General features: G+C 54.3%; 2 protein-coding genes and 1 long non-coding RNA gene across 9 annotated transcripts in view; 2 read left to right on the plus strand and 1 right to left on the minus strand.

Annotated features, from left to right (window-relative positions):
* Positions 1–5,287, plus strand: part of MEGF8 (multiple EGF like domains 8) — a 37,658-nt gene extending 32,371 nt beyond the window's left edge. For 3 of the 6 annotated variants that reach the window (XM_037013893.2, XM_037013895.2, XM_037013894.2), the window contains exons 41-42: positions 323–455; positions 2,520–5,287. In XM_037013893.2, coding sequence (XP_036869788.2) covers positions 323–455; positions 2,520–3,788 — 1,402 coding nt within the window. In that variant the 3' untranslated portion in view covers positions 3,789–5,287. Of the gene's footprint in view, positions 1–322; positions 456–1,145; positions 2,349–2,461 lie in introns of those variants that run through there. The other 3 variants (XM_073226455.1, XM_037013897.2, XM_037013896.2) reach the window with 3 other exon arrangements.
* A 4,900-nt stretch (positions 5,288–10,187) lies between these two features.
* CNFN (cornifelin) lies at positions 10,188–12,532 on the minus strand. 2 transcript variants are annotated; one of them, XM_017654258.3, is made up of 5 exons: positions 12,384–12,401; positions 11,648–11,693; positions 11,082–11,192; positions 10,488–10,624; positions 10,188–10,389 (listed from the first exon to the last, which is right to left on the minus strand). In XM_017654258.3, exons 2-5 carry the CDS (start codon positions 11,682–11,684, stop codon positions 10,300–10,302), a joined length of 375 nt encoding a protein of 124 aa, XP_017509747.1. In that variant the 5' UTR covers positions 11,685–11,693; positions 12,384–12,401; the 3' UTR covers positions 10,188–10,299. The 2 variants fall into 2 exon arrangements, with proteins under 2 accessions (XP_017509747.1, XP_017509755.1); XM_017654266.3 differs by lacking the exon at positions 11,648–11,693 and having other exon boundaries at positions 12,384–12,532.
* A 100-nt stretch (positions 12,533–12,632) lies between these two features.
* Positions 12,633–19,186, plus strand: part of LOC118971640 (uncharacterized) — a 33,115-nt gene continuing 26,561 nt past the window's right edge. Inside the window, exons 1-4 of the long non-coding RNA XR_012126848.1 lie at positions 12,633–14,319; positions 14,734–14,864; positions 17,112–17,405; positions 17,604–17,768. This is a non-coding gene — a long non-coding RNA (uncharacterized lncRNA). The remainder of the gene's footprint in view (positions 14,320–14,733; positions 14,865–17,111; positions 17,406–17,603; positions 17,769–19,186) is intronic.

Below are 19,186 nucleotides of genomic sequence, written 5' to 3' on the forward strand. Positions count from 1 at the left end.
CTGAACGCAGGCTGCAAAGCAGTCTGATGGCAAATGGAGGGCAAAGAGACCGGTACTCCTGATGGACAAGGCCCCGGGACAGTCGCCCTATTCCTGGGTCTCCTGAATGGTCAGTAGGCTCTGGAGTCTTACGACCCTGGGGTCAGATCCTGACCGTGCCACTTAACAGTTCTGTGGCCTTAGGCAAATGGCTTGATTTCTGTGGGCCTCAGTTTCCAATTCTGGCCTGTTGCATCGATTGGAACTCGAATATGCTGCATTCAGCATGGGCCCCTGTAGGTTATGGGAGCTCTGTGACCTCCTTTTTGTTCCCCTTCCTCAGATGCCAGTGTAATGGCCATGCAGATACATGTAATGAACAGGACGGGACCGGCTGCCCATGTCAGAACAACACAGAGACGGGCACTTGCCAGGGCAGCTCCCCCAGTGACCGCCGAGACTGCTACAAGTACCAGGTGTGGCTGGAGAAGCAAATTATGGGCCAAGGGCCCCACACCAAGATGTCAGAACTGGGATGAGGTAGCCCAGTCCAGTCAGGGACCGACAACATGGTTCTTGCAGTCAAGATCAGCCTGATAGACTGTTCTTGAGCTCCAGTCAGCTTCAGGCCCTGGGCAGTGATGCTAGCGACCCAGAAATTAGCCTCTGGGGGGTGCTCTCAGACTGGTAAGGAGACAGACTCCATTACAGAGAGTCACAAAGTTGCAAGTTAAAGACTGCAAGTGCTAGAAAACCATCTCATAGTAGCTTAAGCAGAAAAGAAAATGTATTGGCTCTCAAAACTGAGGTCCAGAGTCTACGTTCAGGAATGGTTGGATCCAGGTGCTCACCCAGTGCCATTAGGAGTCTTTCCCTGTATCTTGACGCTGTTTTCTCTGTGTTGGCTTCATTCTCAGGCAGGTTTCCCCAAAAGAGCAGCCCCCTTTTGATGACCTAGGGCTAATAGGAGATCTTGTATCATTACTAATACCCAGATTCAAATTCTCTTTGAGTCCATTTCCCTTCTCTTCAGCCAGGGGGCTCCTGGAGCCCCTGTACTGGTTGGTTGCCATGTTTCAGACTCACCATCCACACAGGGGATGTCTTATGCTCCCCACTTGGGTTATAGTCCCAGGACCCCACCCACCCATCTTCTAATTCCACAGGGAAAAGAAAATCCCTTGCTGGCCTCAGTCGTCTACATCTGTGCCCCTGCCAGGCTCCAGAAACATCCACCCCAAATGGCAACCACTTGCTCTACCTTACCAATCACTAAAATTCTCATCCTGGACCAGAATTTTTGCTTTCTTGATGCATCATCAAAAAGCCCATTGGCCTTTGCCAAAACAGACAGCCCCAAGATTAAATCAGACCTCCTCCTCCAGCTCTGAAACAGCAAGGTGTTTAGGTTCTAATACTGACAGCAGTAGTTGTGGTAGGTCGGGAGCGCCCACACTGAGCTGGTACTGCACTGTGGAGAACAGTGGAGACGGTGCAGACGTGGAAAGCTCATCAGGGCTGTGCTGGCACCTTGGTGATCTGTGGACACAAAAAATGAGGCCCAGAGACAGTACGTGTCCCATCCCAGGTCAGACAGGCAGTTGGATTGGAGCCTGGACTGACCCTGGTCTGATCCCAGAGCCTGAGCAGTTTCCACTGTACTACAGGAATCAGAATAGCAGTGGTCGCTCCATTCACCCACTCACACATATTTACTGAGCACCTACTAATGCCAGTCACTGTGCAAGGTGCTAGGACACAATAGGGAACAGGCAAAATGTTCTGTCCTCAGGGAATTTACATATTTGTACAGGAGTCTGGCAACAAACAGATGCATAAGTCAGATACACAGTATGTTAGCGATGAGCAACATGGAGGAAAAAGGCGAAGTGTTGGGGTGTGGAAACAGTAGCTGTAGTGGCCAAGGAAGCCTCAGTGAGGAAGTGATACTTGAGGAAAGACCTGATGAAAGTGAGAATACCAGACAAGCGAACTTGGTCTTGTGGGCAGGTGGAGAGCTATCCAGCCAGAGGATCAGCCAGTGCAAAGGCCCTGAGGTGGGATGTATCAACAATCCAAAAACAGGACGGCCTGCAGGCAAGGGGTCCACCCTGTACTGTGCCTGTGATTTCAGCAGCCCCGTGAGGGAGCCCTGTTTACTACCTGTGTACAGAGGAAGATCTCAGGTTCAGCAAGGTTAAGTCATCAGTCTAAGGCCAGCTAGTGAGGCAGAACCAGGATTCACCTGAACTCTATGGCTCTGCCTCAGTGTTCCAGAGGCCTCAGCATCAGGGCGCTATAGTCACTGTCCCTGGCAATGACACCCAGGACAGTGGTGCTGGGGTGTAGGGTCCTGGTGGCTTCTATGCTGTCTGGGGTGTTTGGGGGGTCACAAGGAAGCTGCTGGGGCACAGAGGGAACACAGAGGGAACCTAGGGACTGCTACTTACCGGTACATAGAGAATATCGGTTCTGCGTGTAGGGTGGCTGGGCACTTAGCTCAGCCTTGAAGGCCGCCTCCACTCCGACCCTGTCTACAGTGTGCCAAGTGCCGGGAGTCATTCCATGGGAGCCCGCTGGGTGGCCAGCAGTGCTACCGCCTCATCTCCGTGGAGCAGGAGTGCTGCCTGGACCCCATGTCACAGACCAACTGCTTCCATGAGCCCAAGCGCCGAGCTCTGGGCCCTGGCCGCACTGTCCTCTTTGGTGTGCAGCCCAAGTTCACCAACGTGGACATCCGTCTGACGCTGGATGTGACCTTCGGTGCTGTGGACCTCTATGTCTCCACCTCGTATGACACCTTTGTGGTCCGTGTGGCCCCTGACACAGGCATCCACACTGTGCATATCCAGCCACCGCCCCCACCCCCGCCACCTCCACCCCCTGCCGATGGCGGCCCCCGTGGGGCCAGCGATCTGGGGGGTCCGGGGGCTGGGGGTGGGCCGGGCGTCCCAGCAGAGCCGCGGGTGCGGGAGGTGTGGCCACGGGGCCTGATCACCTACGTGACAGTGACAGAGCCATCGGTAGTGCTGGTGGTCCGCAGCGTGCGGGACCGGCTCGTCATCACCTACCCACACGAGCATCATGCCCTCAAGTCCAGCCGCTTCTACCTGTTGCTCCTAGGCGTGGGAGACCCGAGTGGGCCTGGCGCCAATGGTTCAGCCGACTCGCAGGGCCTGCTCTTCTTCCGGCAGGACCAGGCTCACATCGACCTGTTTGTGTTCTTCTCTGTCTTCTTCTCCTGCTTCTTCCTTTTCCTCTCTCTCTGCGTGCTCCTCTGGAAGGCCAAGCAGGCCCTGGACCAACGGCAGGAACAACGCCGGCACCTGCAAGAGATGACCAAGATGGCCAGCCGTCCCTTTGCCAAGGTCACTGTTTGCTTCCCGCCAGACCCAGCTGCCCCGGTCCCCGCCTGGAAGCCTGCTGGGCTCCCACCACCCACCTTCCGCCGCTCTGAGCCTTTCTTGGCACCTCTGCTGCTGACAGGGGCTGGCGGGCCCTGGGGACCTGTGGGAGGGGGCTGCTGTCCACCGGCCATCCCTGCCACCACTGCCGGCCTGCGAGCTGGCCCTATCACCCTCGAGCCCACCGAAGATGGCATGGCTGGTGTGGCCACACTGCTGCTCCAGCTGCCTGGTGGGCCCCATGCGCCCAATGGTGCCTGCCTGGGGTCAGCCCTTGTCACACTGCGGCACAGGCTACATGAATACTGTGGGGGCAGTGGGGGTGTGGGGGGCAGTGGGCACGGGGCCGGTGCAGGCCGGAAGGGACTGCTGAGCCAGGACAACCTCACCAGCATGTCCCTCTGACCCACTGCGGGGTCCTCAGCCACAGCAGCCAGGACCCCTGCTGGGGCTGCCCTGGACTTGGGGCCCCTCCACCTGGGGGTCCCTGGACTCTGTATCCTCAGAGACCCCTGGCTCTCTTCTCCCAGTGGTCCCCAGAGAGGGCCTTCTTCATTCTGCATTCAACGATTATTTATTGAATACCTACTATGTGCCAGGCACTGTCAGTGGCACCCAGCAAGGAGGAATCACGACAGGCAAGGTTCCCCGATCTCATGGGTCTTAGATTCTAGTGAAGGGAGACAATCATCATGTGTGCATACATGCGTGTACACGCACACGCGTGCACCCAGATGAGTAGGAGCATCCCCGGGGGAGAAGGGCCGTGAGACAGCAATGGCACGTGGCTGCTGGGGACTGCGGGGTAAAGTCAGCAAGGCATTCCAAGAAGGGAGGCTTAGAGGTGGAGAAGAGCCGTGGGGGCGGCTGGGGTGCTGGGTTCCCAGCAGAGGGACCTGCAAGCACGAAGGCCCTGAGGTGGGTCCTCCTCATTTTATTAGATCAGAAAACTGGCCAGTGTGAGGAGGAGATGAGGTTGGGGACAGGCCAGGGCCGGTCATGCAGGGCCTCATGGGCCCCAGATGGTTCGGGGTTTTATTCTCAGGGCCGTGGGGGGCCGTTGGACAGTTCTGTAAGGGAGAGTGACAGGATCTGCCATACCTGTTTTAAGAGGACAGTCAGCTGTGGTGTGGAGAATGGATTGAAGGGCGCAAGGGAGGCGGCTGGGAACAAGAGATTAAGAGCTGGATTAGGGTGGTGGCCGTGAGAGGGGAAGTTGGGGACAGAGGCGGGAAGTGTGTGGGAGGGCGTAAGGATGGTGTGGGTGTGGGCATGAGGGAGGGGAGAAATCCAGGAAGACCCCGAGTTTGTGGTCTGAACTGTGGGCGGGTGGTGGCGTGTATTTCCAGGGGCAGACCGGACCCTGTGGGGAGGATCAGGAGTCCAGTTTTAGACCTAAGTTGCCCTTCAGCCATCTCTTCAGTCACGTCCAGCCAGGGGAACAGAAGCTGCTGAGTATTTCAGCAGAAGGAACTGAGTGCAGGGGATTCGCTGTACTGGTGAGGGACGCGGCTGATTAGAGGCAGCCCAGGGGCAGGCAAAAGCAGGAAGCTGCTGTTGTCATCTCTAGGCTGGCGGGACACCGCTCAGGTGGACTTACCTGGCCCCAGGGTCACGCAACTCAGAGCACAAGGAGGCAAAGCCACTATCTGGGATGCCACCCCAGGTGCGGTGGGTGGGGCACGGGTGAGGACACCACCACCTTGAGGACTCCCCTCCCAATCCTGGCCATCTTGAACTTGGGACTCTTCTTCCATCTCCCAGCTGCTGCTCTGGACCTTGGGCCCCGTGTCCTCCCCTCTTCTGGGGGCCTCACTCTAAGGCCCATCCATGTGTGCTATCAGAGGCCATCTGAAAGAGTGGGGAGCAATTGAAGACAAATAAAGAGCCTGAGGAAGACTGTCCATGTGCCATCTGCATGCAAGGAGGTGGTGTGATTTGGCTCTGAACTAGCACGTGAACGCTGGATAAGTCAGACTGCATAAATGCCTTTATCTTGGTGCCCCCTCTAAGCCTTTAGGCCTGGGCCTGGCTCCTGGCTTGCCCTCCTAGGCAGGGGTGAGGGTGGTACCACTACAGAAGCTCCTGTTCCCCATAAGGACGAGCCAAGGGGAACGAGGGCAGTGCAGCCTTTGACCCACAGATCTTTATTGCAGGGAGACCCCAGTTTGACTCCCAGGCTCGGGTTTTATTCTGGCCCCTGACGAGAGTTCAGGCAGCATGGAGACAGAAAGGAGGCCCCAGTGCAATGAGTTTTCTCTAACCCGAGTGACACTCAGGGCCCAAACCAAAATATCACGGGAGCTTTTATCTGCCAGGGCCCTGGGCAAGCAAGAGCCCTGAATGGGAGATGGGGGCAGGAGACCTCTGTCCCCTTAGTCGACTTTGTGAAGCATGGGAGTCTTGCTAGGAGTGTTAGACTGTGTAGCTTTCTGTCCACCTCAGTTCCTAGGTGCAAGCCGGCTGCTCCATCTGATATTTATAAAGCCAACAACACAACGAATTGGATTTAGAGGGTGTGTGGGGCTCCAGCGTGGTCCGTGAATAACAGTGTTTTCAGATTCACAGGTAGCTCAAGGGATTTTCAGGGATTACTCTGCCCACTCATGAGTTTTGCCTTTATAAACTGATGGTAGTATGTAACCTCCAGGACAGTGACTGTGAACTTGTATGTACTGAGTAGCCATGCTAGAGAATTTGCCATGTTATGGTTCCATTCAATCCTTCCAACAACCGTATGAGGTAGGTACCATGTAATCCCCATTTTGCAGATGAGAAAACAGAAGTTCATAAGTTCATACATGTCACTTAGCTGTTAAATGATAGCTACCACTTGAACCCAGGTCTCTGACTCTGCATACCAGACCCCTAGGTTCTTCACCTTCTGAGGAAGGAGCCCTTTCCTTAGTGCAGGCTGACCTAGCTGACAGGGGTCCCAACACAGAATGGGCAGTAGGGCAGGTGTTCAAACTGGCCACTTTCTGTTGGGGATAAGGCAAGATTTCCCAACTGGGAGCCAGCAGCGGGACAGGCTGCCTCACTGAGTCTGGGGGCCAGCAGAGAGCTCGTCCTGCCTGACCAGGAGAGGGCTAAGGCAGCTCTTCAAGACTCCGTGTTATGCTCGGACCCTCTAGAAAGTTCTCTTCCTCGCTGCCACCTGCTGACATTACCTTCCAGTGCAGAGCATTGGCCCTGCACATGGGCCGTTTCTTTGGGATGCAGAGCCACCCTCCCTCCAACTCCTGTTGCTACTGTGCAGAAGCTCGTGTATAAATGCCCCGTAGCATGTATTCCTCCCAGAATGTCAGCACCTCTGCTGGCACCTCTCCCTGGTATCCATGAGCCTGAATGCAAGAGGCTGAGGGAGGGTGACGGAAGCTCATGGAGCACAGGCACTAGGGGCCTGGATTCTGACACCCTGGGGGTGTCAGGATAGGGGAGGGGGGATGTCACCAAGGGCCTGCGCATTCCAGCACTGTGCTGGAGACTTAGCATGTGTTCTAACCTTCCCAGCATCATGCCTGGGAGGTGCAGGCTCCTTCCCCTGTTTTGCAGATTCAGAAGCTAAGTCCCTTGATTAAGAACTCAGGACAGATTGATAGGTGAGCCCAGATTCTGACTTTGTCCCCCTCCCCCTACATTCCCTCTACAGTTACTTCCCTTCTTTAAGCCAATGTCTACTACCTGTGAACACTCATCACCTCCACTGACAGTGGGCCCCACACTGTTCCGGATCTGGGGACATGGTGCTGAACAAGGTCCCTTCCCTCAGGGAGCTGACAAGCCAGGAGGGAGTCAGGCAATAAGTCACTGATGTGGTATATTGGAAGATGACCAAAAAACGGGGCAGTGACGGGGGGGAGGGGGGTTGGTACTTGCTACTTAATGTAAGGTGAAGGGAAGGCCCTACTCATCCCATGACATGTGAGCAGAAGTGAAGGAATAAGCCACAGGGACATCTGAGGGAAGAGAATTCCAACTTAAGGGAACAGCCAGTGCAAAGGCCCTGAGGTGGGAGTGTTCCTTGCATTTTAGAGAAACAGCAAAGAGACTTGTGGTTGGCGTGGTGGGAATAAGGAGGAGACAAGATCACAGAGGGAACAAGAGGCAGGTTGTGCAGGTCGTTGGGCCACAGAAAGGACTGGCTTTTACTTTGTGCAGGAGGAGCCATGAGGTTTCTGAGCACAGAAGGGATGTGATCTAACTCGGGTGCTCACAGGGCGTCTTTTGGGAAGGAGACTGAAGGATGGGACAGGCAGGGAGCCCAGGGAGGGCCTGCTGAATTGGTTCAGGCTGGAGAGGAGGGTGGTTGGAACAAGGTCGGGGGTGGGGGTGCCAGGGGAAAAAGTGGGATTCTGGATGTATTCTGAAAGTAGATGCCACAGAACTTGTTGATGGATTGGACACTGTGTGAGAAAGAAAGTGATTGAGCAGCTGGGAGGATGGGGTTTGCTGTTACTCACAGAGACAAGACTGTGGTAAAAGCCAGTTTGGGGGGAAATCAGGAGTTAAGTGTTGGCCATGTTAGATCTGAGGTGCCTTATTAGATACCCCAGGGGAAGATATTGCTCAATGGTTGGATACACAGGTTGAGAGGAACAGTAAATAATACAAATAATAAATTACAATTAGAGTAGTTATGATCTTATAATACATAATGATATTAACAACAGCTTACTAAGCTCACTCTTCGGCCTTTCCACCTGCTCCATTTCTTGCTTTTACAGTAGCCATGTAACATATTAGGCATTATTCTCAGAAGAGGAAACAGGCTTATTAATTAAAATAAAGGTTTATTAATTCACTAAGTAAACACAGCTAGTCAGTGGCAAGAGTCAATATTGGGTCCCAGGTCTGTCCAAATTTGAGACCAGAACTTTTTTTTGTATTGAAGTATCATTGATATACAATCTTATGAAGGTTTCACATGACCAACATTGTGGTTTCAACATTATCAAGTCCTCCCCACATGCCCCATTGCAGTCACTGGCCATCAGTGTAGTAAGACACTATAGAGTTATTACTTGTGTTCTCTGTGCTGTACTGCCCTCCCTGTGATCTACCTACATTGTGATTGTGGATTATAGTACCCCTTAATCCCCTTCTCCCTCCCCACCTACCCTTCCCAAACCCTCCCCTTTGGTAACCGCTAGTCCCTTCTTGGAATCTGTGAGTCTGCTGCTGTTTTGTTCCTTCAGTTTTTCTTTGTTTTTATACTCCACAAATGAGTGAAATCATTTGGTACTTGTCTTTCTCTGCCTGGCTTATTTCACTGAGCATAATACCCTCTAGCTCCATCCATGTTGTTGCAAATGGCAGATTTCTTTTTTTATGGCTGAATAGTATTCCATTGTATATATGTACTACACCTTCTTTATCCACTCATCTATAGAGTTGCTTCCATACCTTGGCTTTTAGTAACTAGTGCTGCAACATAGGGGTTGCATATGTCTTTTAAAATCAGGGATCTTGTTTTCTTCCAGTAAATTCCTAGGAGTGAAACTACTGGTTCAATGGTATTTCTATTTTTAATTTTTTGAGGAACCTCTGTATTGCTTTCCACAACAGTTGAACAAATTTACATTCCCACCGGCAGTGTAGGAGGGTTCCCCTTTCTCTGCATCCTTGCCAGCATTTGTTGTTTGTTGTCTGTTGGATGTTGGCCATCCTAACTGGCATGAGGTGATACCTCATTGTGGTTTTAATTTGTGAGGTGGAACATCTTTTCATGTGCCTGTTGGTCATCTGAATTTCTTCTTTGGAGAAGTGTCTGTTCAGATCCTCTGCCCATTTTTTAATAGGGTTATTTGCTTTCTGGGTGTTGAGGCATGTGAGCTCTTCATGTATGTTGGATGTTTAATCCCTTATTGGATAAATCGTTTATGAACATACTCTCCCATACTGTGGGATGCCTTTTTTCTGCTGATGGTGTCCTTTGCTGTACAGAAACTTTTAAGTTTGATCTAGTCTCATTTGTTGATTTTTGCTTTTGTTTCCCTTGCTGAAGGAGATGTGTTTAGGAAAAAGTTACTCATGTTTATATTCAAGAGATTTTGCCTATGTTTTCTTCTATGAGTTTTATGGTTTCATGACTTACATTCAGGTCTTTGGTCTATTTTGAGTTTGCTTTTGTGTATGGTATGGGGTTAGACAATAATCCAGTTTCATTCTCTTGCATGTAGCTGTCCAGTTTTGCCAACACCAGTTGTTGAAGAGGCTGTCATTTCCTCATTGTATGTCCATGGCTCCTTTATCATGTATTAATCAACCACGTATGTGTGGGTTTATATCTGAGACCAGAATATTTTCTAATCTGCTAGTTGCTTTTGTAATAGAGAGAGTGGGTTGAACTGGATGATCCTTAAGGATTCCTTTCAGCTCTGGAGAGCCTTACACCTGGCAGTTCTCTGCTTTGGAGCAAAGGTCCCCAAAACCTACTAGAATTGTGCGTAGGTCAAAAGTCCATAGGTACTGAATGGGCAGGGGACTCACCTAAATTTCTTCTTTGAACTTGAGTGTCTGAGCTCTACCAAGACAGCCTTTCTGATTTTGCCTATTTTGGGGATCAGGGCAGAGCTTCAGGGAGGCAGCTAAGTGGTTACTGGTCTTGCTTTGTTAGAGGACACCCTTGCTTAGAGGAGGAAGAGACTTGCCAACGTCACACACAGACGGTCAGAATCAAGGATCTGACTCCTCTGAAAATCCTCCTTCCACACCTGGGCATCTTCCCTGCGTCCCCACCCCCTCACCAACCCTCCATCTCCACCCAGATTGCTTCCCTGGCACAAGAGGATGTAGGCGGAGTTGGTTTTCAGGTATTTATTGTGGATGCATTCTGGCGGCGGGATAGGGCGGAGGGGAGGCAGAGGAGGCCGGGTGGCAGGAGTGTAAAGCGGTGGGGTGGGGGCTAACTTCTTTACCCTCGGATCTTCAGTTCCCGGGCCATCTGACAGAGCGCGCAGGGCAAACAAAATGTGAGGGCCGCCCAGTCGTGCGGGATAGAGCCCTGGAGGCGGAGGGAGAGAGAGGTTAGGAGCCCCGACCTGGACCCTAGGGGGGCCAGTGTCCAGTCCCGGCTCCCGCGGGGCCCGGGCCCGTGCGCACCTGGATGTGGTAGCGCTCGCGCATGCCGGTGCGGAGGGAGTTCAGGCCTCCGAGCAGGTAGGGCGTGCAGCAGCACTCTCCAAAGTCATCGGAGATGCGGCAGGCGAGGCACAGGGGAGCGAAAGTGCCGCACAGACCTGGGGCGGGCGCCGGGAGGTCAGGTTGGGGGCCGCGCGCGCCACCTGCCGGCTGCGCCCCGGGAGGGGAGAGGCGGAGGGTCCCGGGAGCGGAGTCGAGGGCCGAGGGGGAATTGAGTGTTGGAGGAAGCGAAGGTCCCAGAGGGAATTAAGGGTCTCAGGAGGGGATTGTTTAGAGGTCGGCAAATAGGGTCTGGAGGGAGAGTTGGCGCCGCAAATACGAAAGTTAATGGTGCCAGGGGGAAGTTGCCCAAAGCGAGGGCAAGTTGGAAGGTGCGAGATCAGGAACCCAGGGCGTGTTGGAGGTCCGAGGAAGGGGTGAGGCTAGGGGAATTCAGGGTCCAAGGAAGAGTGGGGAATGGGGTTAGCGGTGTTAGCAGGGCATCGGGCGGGGTTGGAGGTGACCTCGCGCCCCTCCACATTCCCTGGGCCTGGAGAGGGAGCGGTGGGCACTCACAGACGGGCATGTCATTGCAGCAGTCCGTGAGACCGGTGTGCCAGTCACTGAGCTGGGTCTGGTAGCTGCTGCTGGCACACTGGGGCTGACTGGTCACTGGGTAGGACATGGCTGCGGAGGTGAGGGACGGAGGTCAGCGGGCAGCCTCACCGCGCCGACCGCCGACCGGCTGCCGCCCCGCTGCTGCCCCTCCCCCTGCCGGGCAGTCTGGGCAGGGCCATTAGGCCGCCCACTGAGAGGATACCACTGCGCCTCCCTTTTCCCTTCTTCCACATCTGGGCATCGACAACCCAGGCTGTCCCGGTTGCCGCTGCCCCCTGCGCATCTGGTTGAGCTGGGGGTGGGGGCTCCTGCACATCTGGGGAAGGGTGGACGCCCCGTGTGGACGGGGCCAAGACGTGATGTTGCCTCTTCCACATCTGAGCCAGGGGTGCTGGGTTCCCACATTTCAGGGACCTCTGGGGTGCAAGCAGGTGCCATCTGTCTTCAAAGCCAGGGTGCCCAGGGGAGGGAAGCGGCCAGGTTCTGAGGACTGGAAGAGTTGCTGGTCCATCCAGCGATCCCACCTTTGCCTTTCACGTTGTCATGCATCTCAAACTGCATCTTGCTGGCCTGAGGAGGCGGTGTTGGGGACGGCAGAGGTGACAGCGGTGACAGTGGCAGAGTCTGTCCAAGGGACGCTGGATACTAGGGTAGGGGAGGGCAAGGGGCAGGGGCGCTGGGGGCTGGGTTCAGAGGGGGAAGGGATCTGGGGAGAAAGAGGCCAAGTCAGCCTGCAGCTCGGAGAGACAACGGAGTAGGGCTGTATGGGGTGGGGGCGAGGAACTCGCCCATCTCTGTACAGCTGCCCGACAGACCCTGGAGGACCCTTCTCATATCAGAGGCAGAGCTGGATAGAAAGACCGAGAGGCAGAGTCAGAGACAAAGGGAGAGAGAGCAGAGCCAGGTGCCCAAACAGACGCTGCCAGTGCCTCTCATACCTGCCCAGCACTGTAGCTTCTACAAGGCTGTTCCACAGGCAGAACCCTGAGGCTCAGAGAGGTGAAGAGAAATGCCCTACATCTGATGGCCTAGGCCAACGGGGTCAGTTGAGGGGATGCTGGGCCCCAGGACTTCCAAATTCAGCCCAGTGCCATTCAGGTTGAAAAAGGGGAGTCAGGGCCCATCAAGAAAGACAGGATGTCCAGAGAGAGAGAGACAGAGATATGCAAGGAGACAGAAAGATGTAAGCGGAGCGAGTGGAGGAATAATAGGGCAGAGTCGCCCGCCTCAGAGCAGAGGGCTGCGAGCAGACGCTCCTACCTGCAGGACTGTGATGGCGATGATGGAGACAGAGGTGCGGGTGACGCGGGCACTGAGTTCTCAGTCTCAGGCCAGGAGCTGCTTATATTTGGGCGGGCCATGTGGCCCTGGGCGGGGCTCTGACAGAGGTGCCCAGGGAGCCAAGCCGGTCTGGCTGATGCTGTTTCCCCCATCAGGGACTTCCCTTCCCTCCCTTTCTATCCCCCATCCCCCCCAGCCCCCTCTAGCCTGGCCTCACAGGACAGGAAATCTTGGGGAAGGGGGTCCCAGGATGAGGAGCTGAGAGTGGAGATGGAATGGGGAGTGGGCAGAGAGACTAAAAGATGGAGAGAAAAGGTGCAGGGGAGGTGCAAGGGGAACAGCTGCGTGAAAGTACAGAGGCCAGAAGAGAGGGAGACACAGAGAAACGGGGAGGGAATGGAGGACAGAGACAGAAGGGCAGGCCAGATAGAAGAGAGAGAGAAGGAGATTCAGAGAGACAGAGGGAGACATAAGACAGAGACAGAGCAGCACAAAGAGCTGGAGAGAAACAACAAGAAAAGGGGAGACAGATTTGGGGGAGAGAGACAGAAAGGCAGAAAAGTGGAGGGGCAGGTAGGTGGAGGCGGTTACCACCACGGCCACTTGGAGGAAGGGGAAGTGGGAGAGGAGAAAGGCCAGTGGTGCAGGAGAGAGCGCAGTGTGGGCTCCCTTTTGGCGACCTCCCCCATCATCCTCAGGGAGACCCCCTATTTCCCCAGGTTGGGGGTGCATTGCCCTCCCATGCAGGGCCACCAGGTACATGGCGGGGCAGTGTGTTTTGGGGTGACTCATGTTGGAAGCAAAGTAAATAAACATACTTCACCTCACCTCCATACTGGGAAGGGAGGAGGCTGGGAACTGAGAAGCCTCAGTTCCTGAAGGTGGATGTGGTCCAGAACTCCTGGGTCCTGACAGAGCAGAGGCCTCAGGGCCTGGACTCTTGGGTCTGAGGGACAAGGGGCTGGGGGCCTGAACTCTGGTTCCTAACAGAGGAGGGAGAGGTGGCTCGGATTCCTGGGTCGGAGGGAGGGCTGGGGTCCAGATTCTTGGGTTAGGCTGAGTGGAGGAGGGGTCCTGGGATTCCTGACTGCTCAGTTCATGAGGAGTGAAAGAGCTGGGGACTTGGCTGCCTGAGTCACCAAAATGTCCCTGTAACAGGCCTGGCGGGATTGGAGGTGACTCAGTGAGGGAAGCAGTGTTTGAGCCGGGTGGGGTTCCCAGCACAGGTATCACCCCAAAAATGTAGGAGGTACTGGAAAATTGGGGTGTCATCTGCAGAGAAGGTAGTGTTGTCACTCCACTGGGTATTGGTATGGGGTGATGTCAGGTGGATCACCCTGTTGGCTTGGGATCCCAGCTTTCCCTCTACTTCCTGATCCAACACCCCAGGACCCAAGCCTTGGTGTCCTGGCACCACCCAGATGGCTTGCTGTCGTCGCCCTCAGTCTGTGTGCAGCACTCTGCAGCCACCCTGGAGCCTGAGCATCTTGGGGGTCTGCCCTCTCCACCTCTCATGTCCCTGTCCCTATCTCTGCATCTCTGTCTCTCCAGCTCTGAACCTCTAGTGTCTCTGTCTCCCATCTCCACATCTCTGTCTCTCCAGCTCTGAACCTTTCTTTCTTCATCTCTGCTAATCTGTTTCCTAATTTCTCTGGTTCTCTGTCTTCCCAGCTCTGAATCTCTCTCCTCCTCCCAAGTTCTGTGTCCCTTGCCCTTACCCTGGGGTATCTGTCTCCTAGCCCAGCATCCTGCCCGCCATCTGCAGGCCGGCCCTGGCTCCCAGCCATCCAGCCCAGGGGCTGCAGGTGACTCAGGGCCAGGCATCTCTGAGGACCCCAGGACTCCCAGGATGACAACCTGAGCTGTCCTCAAGTTCTCTTTCCCCACTCTGACGCAGCCTGGGGGCGGCGATTAGGTACAGCAACTCATCTGGATGAACTGGGGAAGCTGTGAGGTGGCCTGCTTGGGGGTGAGGAGAGCTGTGAGCAGGAAGAGGAGGGGCCTGGGGGCTGGGGAGGGACCATGGCAGCATCTCCAGGCATCTGACTTCTGTCCACCTCAAATAGGGTTGCCAGATAAAACACAGGACACCTGGTTACATTTGAATTTCAGATAAACAACAAATACTCTTTTTAGTTATTTATCTGAAATTCAAATTTAACTGCGCATTCTGTATTTTTACTTGCTAAATCTGAAGCCTTACTTTCAAAGGCAGAGGAATCCAAATCCCTAGTCCCTCTCTTCCCTGAACCCAGGATTCTGGTCCCCCAGCCCTCCCTCCTCAGGACCTGAGACTCCAGGTCCCGATCCCCCTTTCTCTCTCCCCTAGAATCCACAGAAGGGGCTCACAGGCCCTGGATCCTTGAAACTCAGGAGTCCAGCCTCCCATCCCTTTTCTCCCCAGAATCCAGGAGTCCGAGTCAGCTCTGCAGCCCAGTTGCCCAATGTGGATTGCACAAGGTGGGTGGTGCCATTCATGGCCCTGGTGGAACCAGTTGGGCTGAGCTGGCAAGTGAGGCGCCCCCTTCCCATCCTAAGCCTGCCTCTTCCTTGAGGGCCGGCCCAGCGGGGCTAAGCGGGGAACTGGAGGGACCTGGGCAGGGACTTGGGGACTTGGGTGGGTCACAGAGTCTGGGTTTGGGTGTGTTGTGTGTCTGTCTGGATGCTTGCTGTGTGTCGGTGGGGATTGTCACGTGTCTCTCTTTCTGTGTTCCTGTGTTTGGGGTGTGAAATGTGAGGGGGTCTTTTCCATTTGTTTGCCCATATTGCCCTCCTTCAATCTACCCACTGTGCACCTGTGTTTGGGTATGGTTCCAGTTGTAATAGGTCTGTAGTTCTGACAGGATTAAGGCAGGGATTAGTTATTGAGTAGTGGCCTTGTGAGATGGACTCCAGAGCCAGAAACCCTGAGTTCAAATCCCAACGGCATCTTTCTTGCTGGGAAACCTTGGGCCAGTCACTAAACTTCCTTGGACCTCAATTTTTTCCATCTGCAAAATGGGTTGTTGCAAATAGAGCTGTTGAGAGGACTGAGGGAGTTAATTCATGTAAAGTCCTTAAAATTGTGCTTGGGATGTGGTAAAATTTTGTGTTTATGGTGATGATGACCATGTGCTATTTTAGTTCCTGGAGGTACAATAGTGGATGAAACCAAGTCTTTGCTTGTGGTCCCAGTAGGCACTGAATAAGTGGCCTCTCAGTGGCTGGGCATATAGTTGCTTACCTGGGCTGTCTCTCTTGAATGTGGGATAGATATTGCTGTGTGTGTTAGCGTGGATGCTTCAAGTCTGCGACTGTGTGCTTTTGTTTATGTTTGTGTTCATAGGTGGTTATATGTGGTGTGTGTGTGATTCTCTCATTGTGAGGGTGCAAAGGCAAGGTCACACCGAGCAGGTGTGAGGGCGTGTGTTGGGGTGATCTCACGTGACTCTGAGGTGCCAGGAGTGCGTCTGGATTTGGGATCTTGAGAACTCCTCTCTCAGCTTCTCCTTTACATATTCCACAGGTGACCCTGGGAGGGTGACTTCCTCCAGAATGGGCCTTGGTTTCTCCCTTAGGTGGATGGTGGGCCCAGTGGCAACTGAAGAAACATGAGGGTGAAAGGGAAGGTGCAGGGAGACAGGTGAGGCCAGGGAGAGGCTGGGAAATGCAGTGGGGACACACAGATGGTGGGATGAGGACGGAGGAAGAGCTGCACAGAGAGATGTGGATGCTCCTCCATCGTTCCCTAAGCACTTGCGGAGCCCTTGCAGCGTGCCAGGACCTCTGGCAGGCATTGGATCAGGGTAGAGATCCCCAGAGAGATGAAGACCCGCCGAGAAAGCTGTTGCTGCCCTAGAGTGGCCCACCTGTCTCCATGACAGACAGTGACAGGTCTGAGTGATGGCGATGCAGTGATGGAGAGGGACAGAGAAGCCCTGCGCCATCCCCCTCACCCCTGTCCAGATCAAAGAACAGAGGCCTTGGGGAAAATGCCCCTCCCAAGCTGGGGGCACCCCCATGAATCCTGTTATCATCTCCTAGGGATCTCCTCATCTTCTTCTCATAGGATGATACACACCTGCCCCCTCCTAACCACTGTTTTTGACCTCAACCGGCTCAACGCCCTTAGTGAGAAGTGCTTGAACAAGCCTGGTATATTGGAAGCAAGGGAGGAAATCCCTGAGAGTGTCTGTCCTTGGCCCTACCTTCCCCAGGCCCCAGGAGTCCCAGGTCTCAGCGCCCCCACCCCAACCCAGGGCTTCCAGGTCCCAGCGCCCCCACCCCAACCCAGGGGTCCCAGGTCTCCCTCTCCTTTGTTTGCTCCCTACTACACTCTGTTTTGGTCTCCCTGTATCTTTACATCTATATCTTGATTCTCCCTCACTGGGTGTCAATTTTTCTCACTTGTAAAATAGGAATTATAATAATCATAAACCAGTTTCTTAGAACTGTTATGAGGAAAACACGTGATAATTATACAGAATGCTTAACATAGAACCTGGGCCACAATAAACTTCACACAAGAGTACTCTATTTTCATTTTGTTTTAAATATTTTAATCTATTGGTCTCTGTGTTTTTCTCTTTACCTCCGCGTGAGCTGCAAGTCTCCTCCCGCCCTGGGTTTCTTCTGCACCCTGCCCGTGGCTTCTCTTTTAGGGGTGAGAAAAGGGCATACAGGGGCCAGAGCTTCCTCTAAATCTCTTCCTCTTCCTTTCTATTCCAGGCCCCGCCTCAGGACCCAGAACTCTTGCCTGGGGATAAAGCCTGGCTCCAATCCTATAAATAGCCACGAAAAGTCTTGAACCTCAAATATGTCATCCCTGGCAGGCCAGCGACTCTTGGGATCCAGAAGTCTCTGTCCCTAGACCCCGACCCTACAAGTTCCTAGCTCCTTCCTTCAAGACCCAAGTGTCCAGGCTCTCAGATCCAGCAGTCTGGGTTCCTCGGCCGCTCCTCTCTCAGGTCCTCAGTCCCTTCCTCCCTTCGGAACCGAAGGATCGAGCCAGCGAACAGCCAGGTACATCGCTCCCTTCTGCAATACACCACGCCCTCAGCCACCTCCAGCGTCTGCATTTCCAGGGGCGGGTCCGATTTGGGAGCGCGCCTCTAGATTCTAGTTGTGATAAGCTACTGCTGACGTCAGTCAATATTTTCCAGCCAATAGACACTCCGACTCCTACCTCCCAGGGCTACTCTCGGTGCTTTTCCCTGATAGGCCCCCCCACAGCCCAAGGCGGACAGCGATAGGCTTCTGAAGACGCTAGTTTTGGCCAGTCCCGGCCAGTCTGCCAATAGGCCGGCGCCTGCGGAGTGCAGATCGCGGTCCGCTTCGCCGAGGCTGGAGCGCTAACGAGGCAGCAGGCTCGGCGGGTCCGGCCGGGTAAGCCGTTTCCAGCACGCCCAGTGTTGGGATTCCGAACATAGCTTGGACGGGGAACGGTGAGGTTTGATGAGGCGGAATGGGGAGCTTAGCTGGGATGACCGTCCATTTTGCCATGTTGGAGAAACTGGCCGGGATGCCTTCTCAGGTAGTCATCCATTCATTCCATTCCTCCACCCGATTCTCGTCAGCTGCGACCTGCCCTGCTCACCTGTCCGTTCGGTCCTTCCAGCCCTCATTCCCTCAGTCCCGTATTTCCTCATAGAGCCATTCACTCACACTCGCTCATTTACACACTCACCCACCCATTACTCAGACGTGTCCTGAGGCTTCCGGTGTGCCAGGCCTCCTGCTGGGCGATGGTCGTGACCAAGATGAGTCACCACCTCAAGGTCCAGGGTCAGATGGATGGGCAGACCCACACATTGATCGGGAGGAGTGTGCAGAGGTAGGGGAGTCCGGGAGAGGGTTTTTTTGGGTCTGGCGGGTCAGGAAAGGGTTTCCAGAGGAGGGGCCATTGGGGCTGGATTTTGGAGAGCAGGAGGTGCCGTGAAGAAGAGTATATGGGGTGTTTCAGCCTGAGCAAAGAACGGAGGCATACAGGAGGATACTGTGTGTGGGTGGCCAAGAGGCAGGCCAGTCAGGTCCATGTTGTGGTGAGGGAACTGTAAGGCTGAAAGAGGATGAAGAGGTGGGAAGAGGCCAGGCTGAGGAGGTTGGACTTTGTCCTGGGGAAAGGTAAAGCAGGAGACAGAACTGGAGAAATGAGACAGGAAGCCAGTATCCCAGAAGGTGGCTTGGGCTAGGACCCAGGCAGGAGAAGATGGGTTAGGCCAGGGGCAGAAGAGATAAGGCAGAGATTCAGGGGGCATAAATAACATAATATGGGGTCTGATCGGCCATGGGATGAGGGGGTATACAGGACAAGACCCAGGGCTCTGGTCTGGGGGACTGGGGTGTAATGGAGCCACCCAAGATGGAAACAGGAAAGAGGTGCAAGTTGATGGGTGGATGACTGGTAGAGATGAACAAGGGGTCCTATGAGCTGGACAGGGGGAGCTGTGATTCAAGCCAGGGGGTCTGGACGTTCAGGGAGAGTTCTGGGCTATGGCTTCCTCCCCATCACAGGTCCTGACTCAGAAGTCACTTGGGTGAATGAGGCCCTCTGAGGCGAGGGTTCCCCTCTGTCCATCCCCTCGGGAAACTTCTGTGCTTCTGCATCTTCAGTCTTACCCTCCTTTCCTTCTCTAGCAGCATCGAAACATGTTTTGACATCTCTAAACACATATACACTCACAAACCACACCCCACATCAAGCTCCTTTGAATAATTTCTCATCCTTTTTACAGCAAAAGACTTGTGGCACCCACTGGCTCGATCTGTTACCTTCCACTCCCTCTTCAACCTTCATCTGGCTG

Source organism: Manis javanica, chromosome 17, assembly GCF_040802235.1.
Source record: "Manis javanica isolate MJ-LG chromosome 17, MJ_LKY, whole genome shotgun sequence".
In the NCBI taxonomy this organism is placed as follows: Eukaryota; Metazoa; Chordata; class Mammalia; order Pholidota; family Manidae; genus Manis; species Manis javanica.

Excerpts from the sequence above, each read along its gene's own strand:
- CNFN (XM_017654258.3), bottom strand. The coding sequence starts at position 11,684 with ATGCAGTTTGAGATGCATGACAACGTGAAAGGCAAAG. Across the intron at positions 11,193-11,647 it reads TGACAACGTGAAAGGCAAAG|CCATGTCCTACCCAGTGACC; the intron begins GTGGGATCGCTG and ends TCACCTCCGCAG. Across the intron at positions 10,390-10,487 it reads GCGAGCGCTACCACATCCAG|GGCTCTATCCCGCACGACTG; the intron begins GTGCGCACGGGC and ends CTCCGCCTCCAG.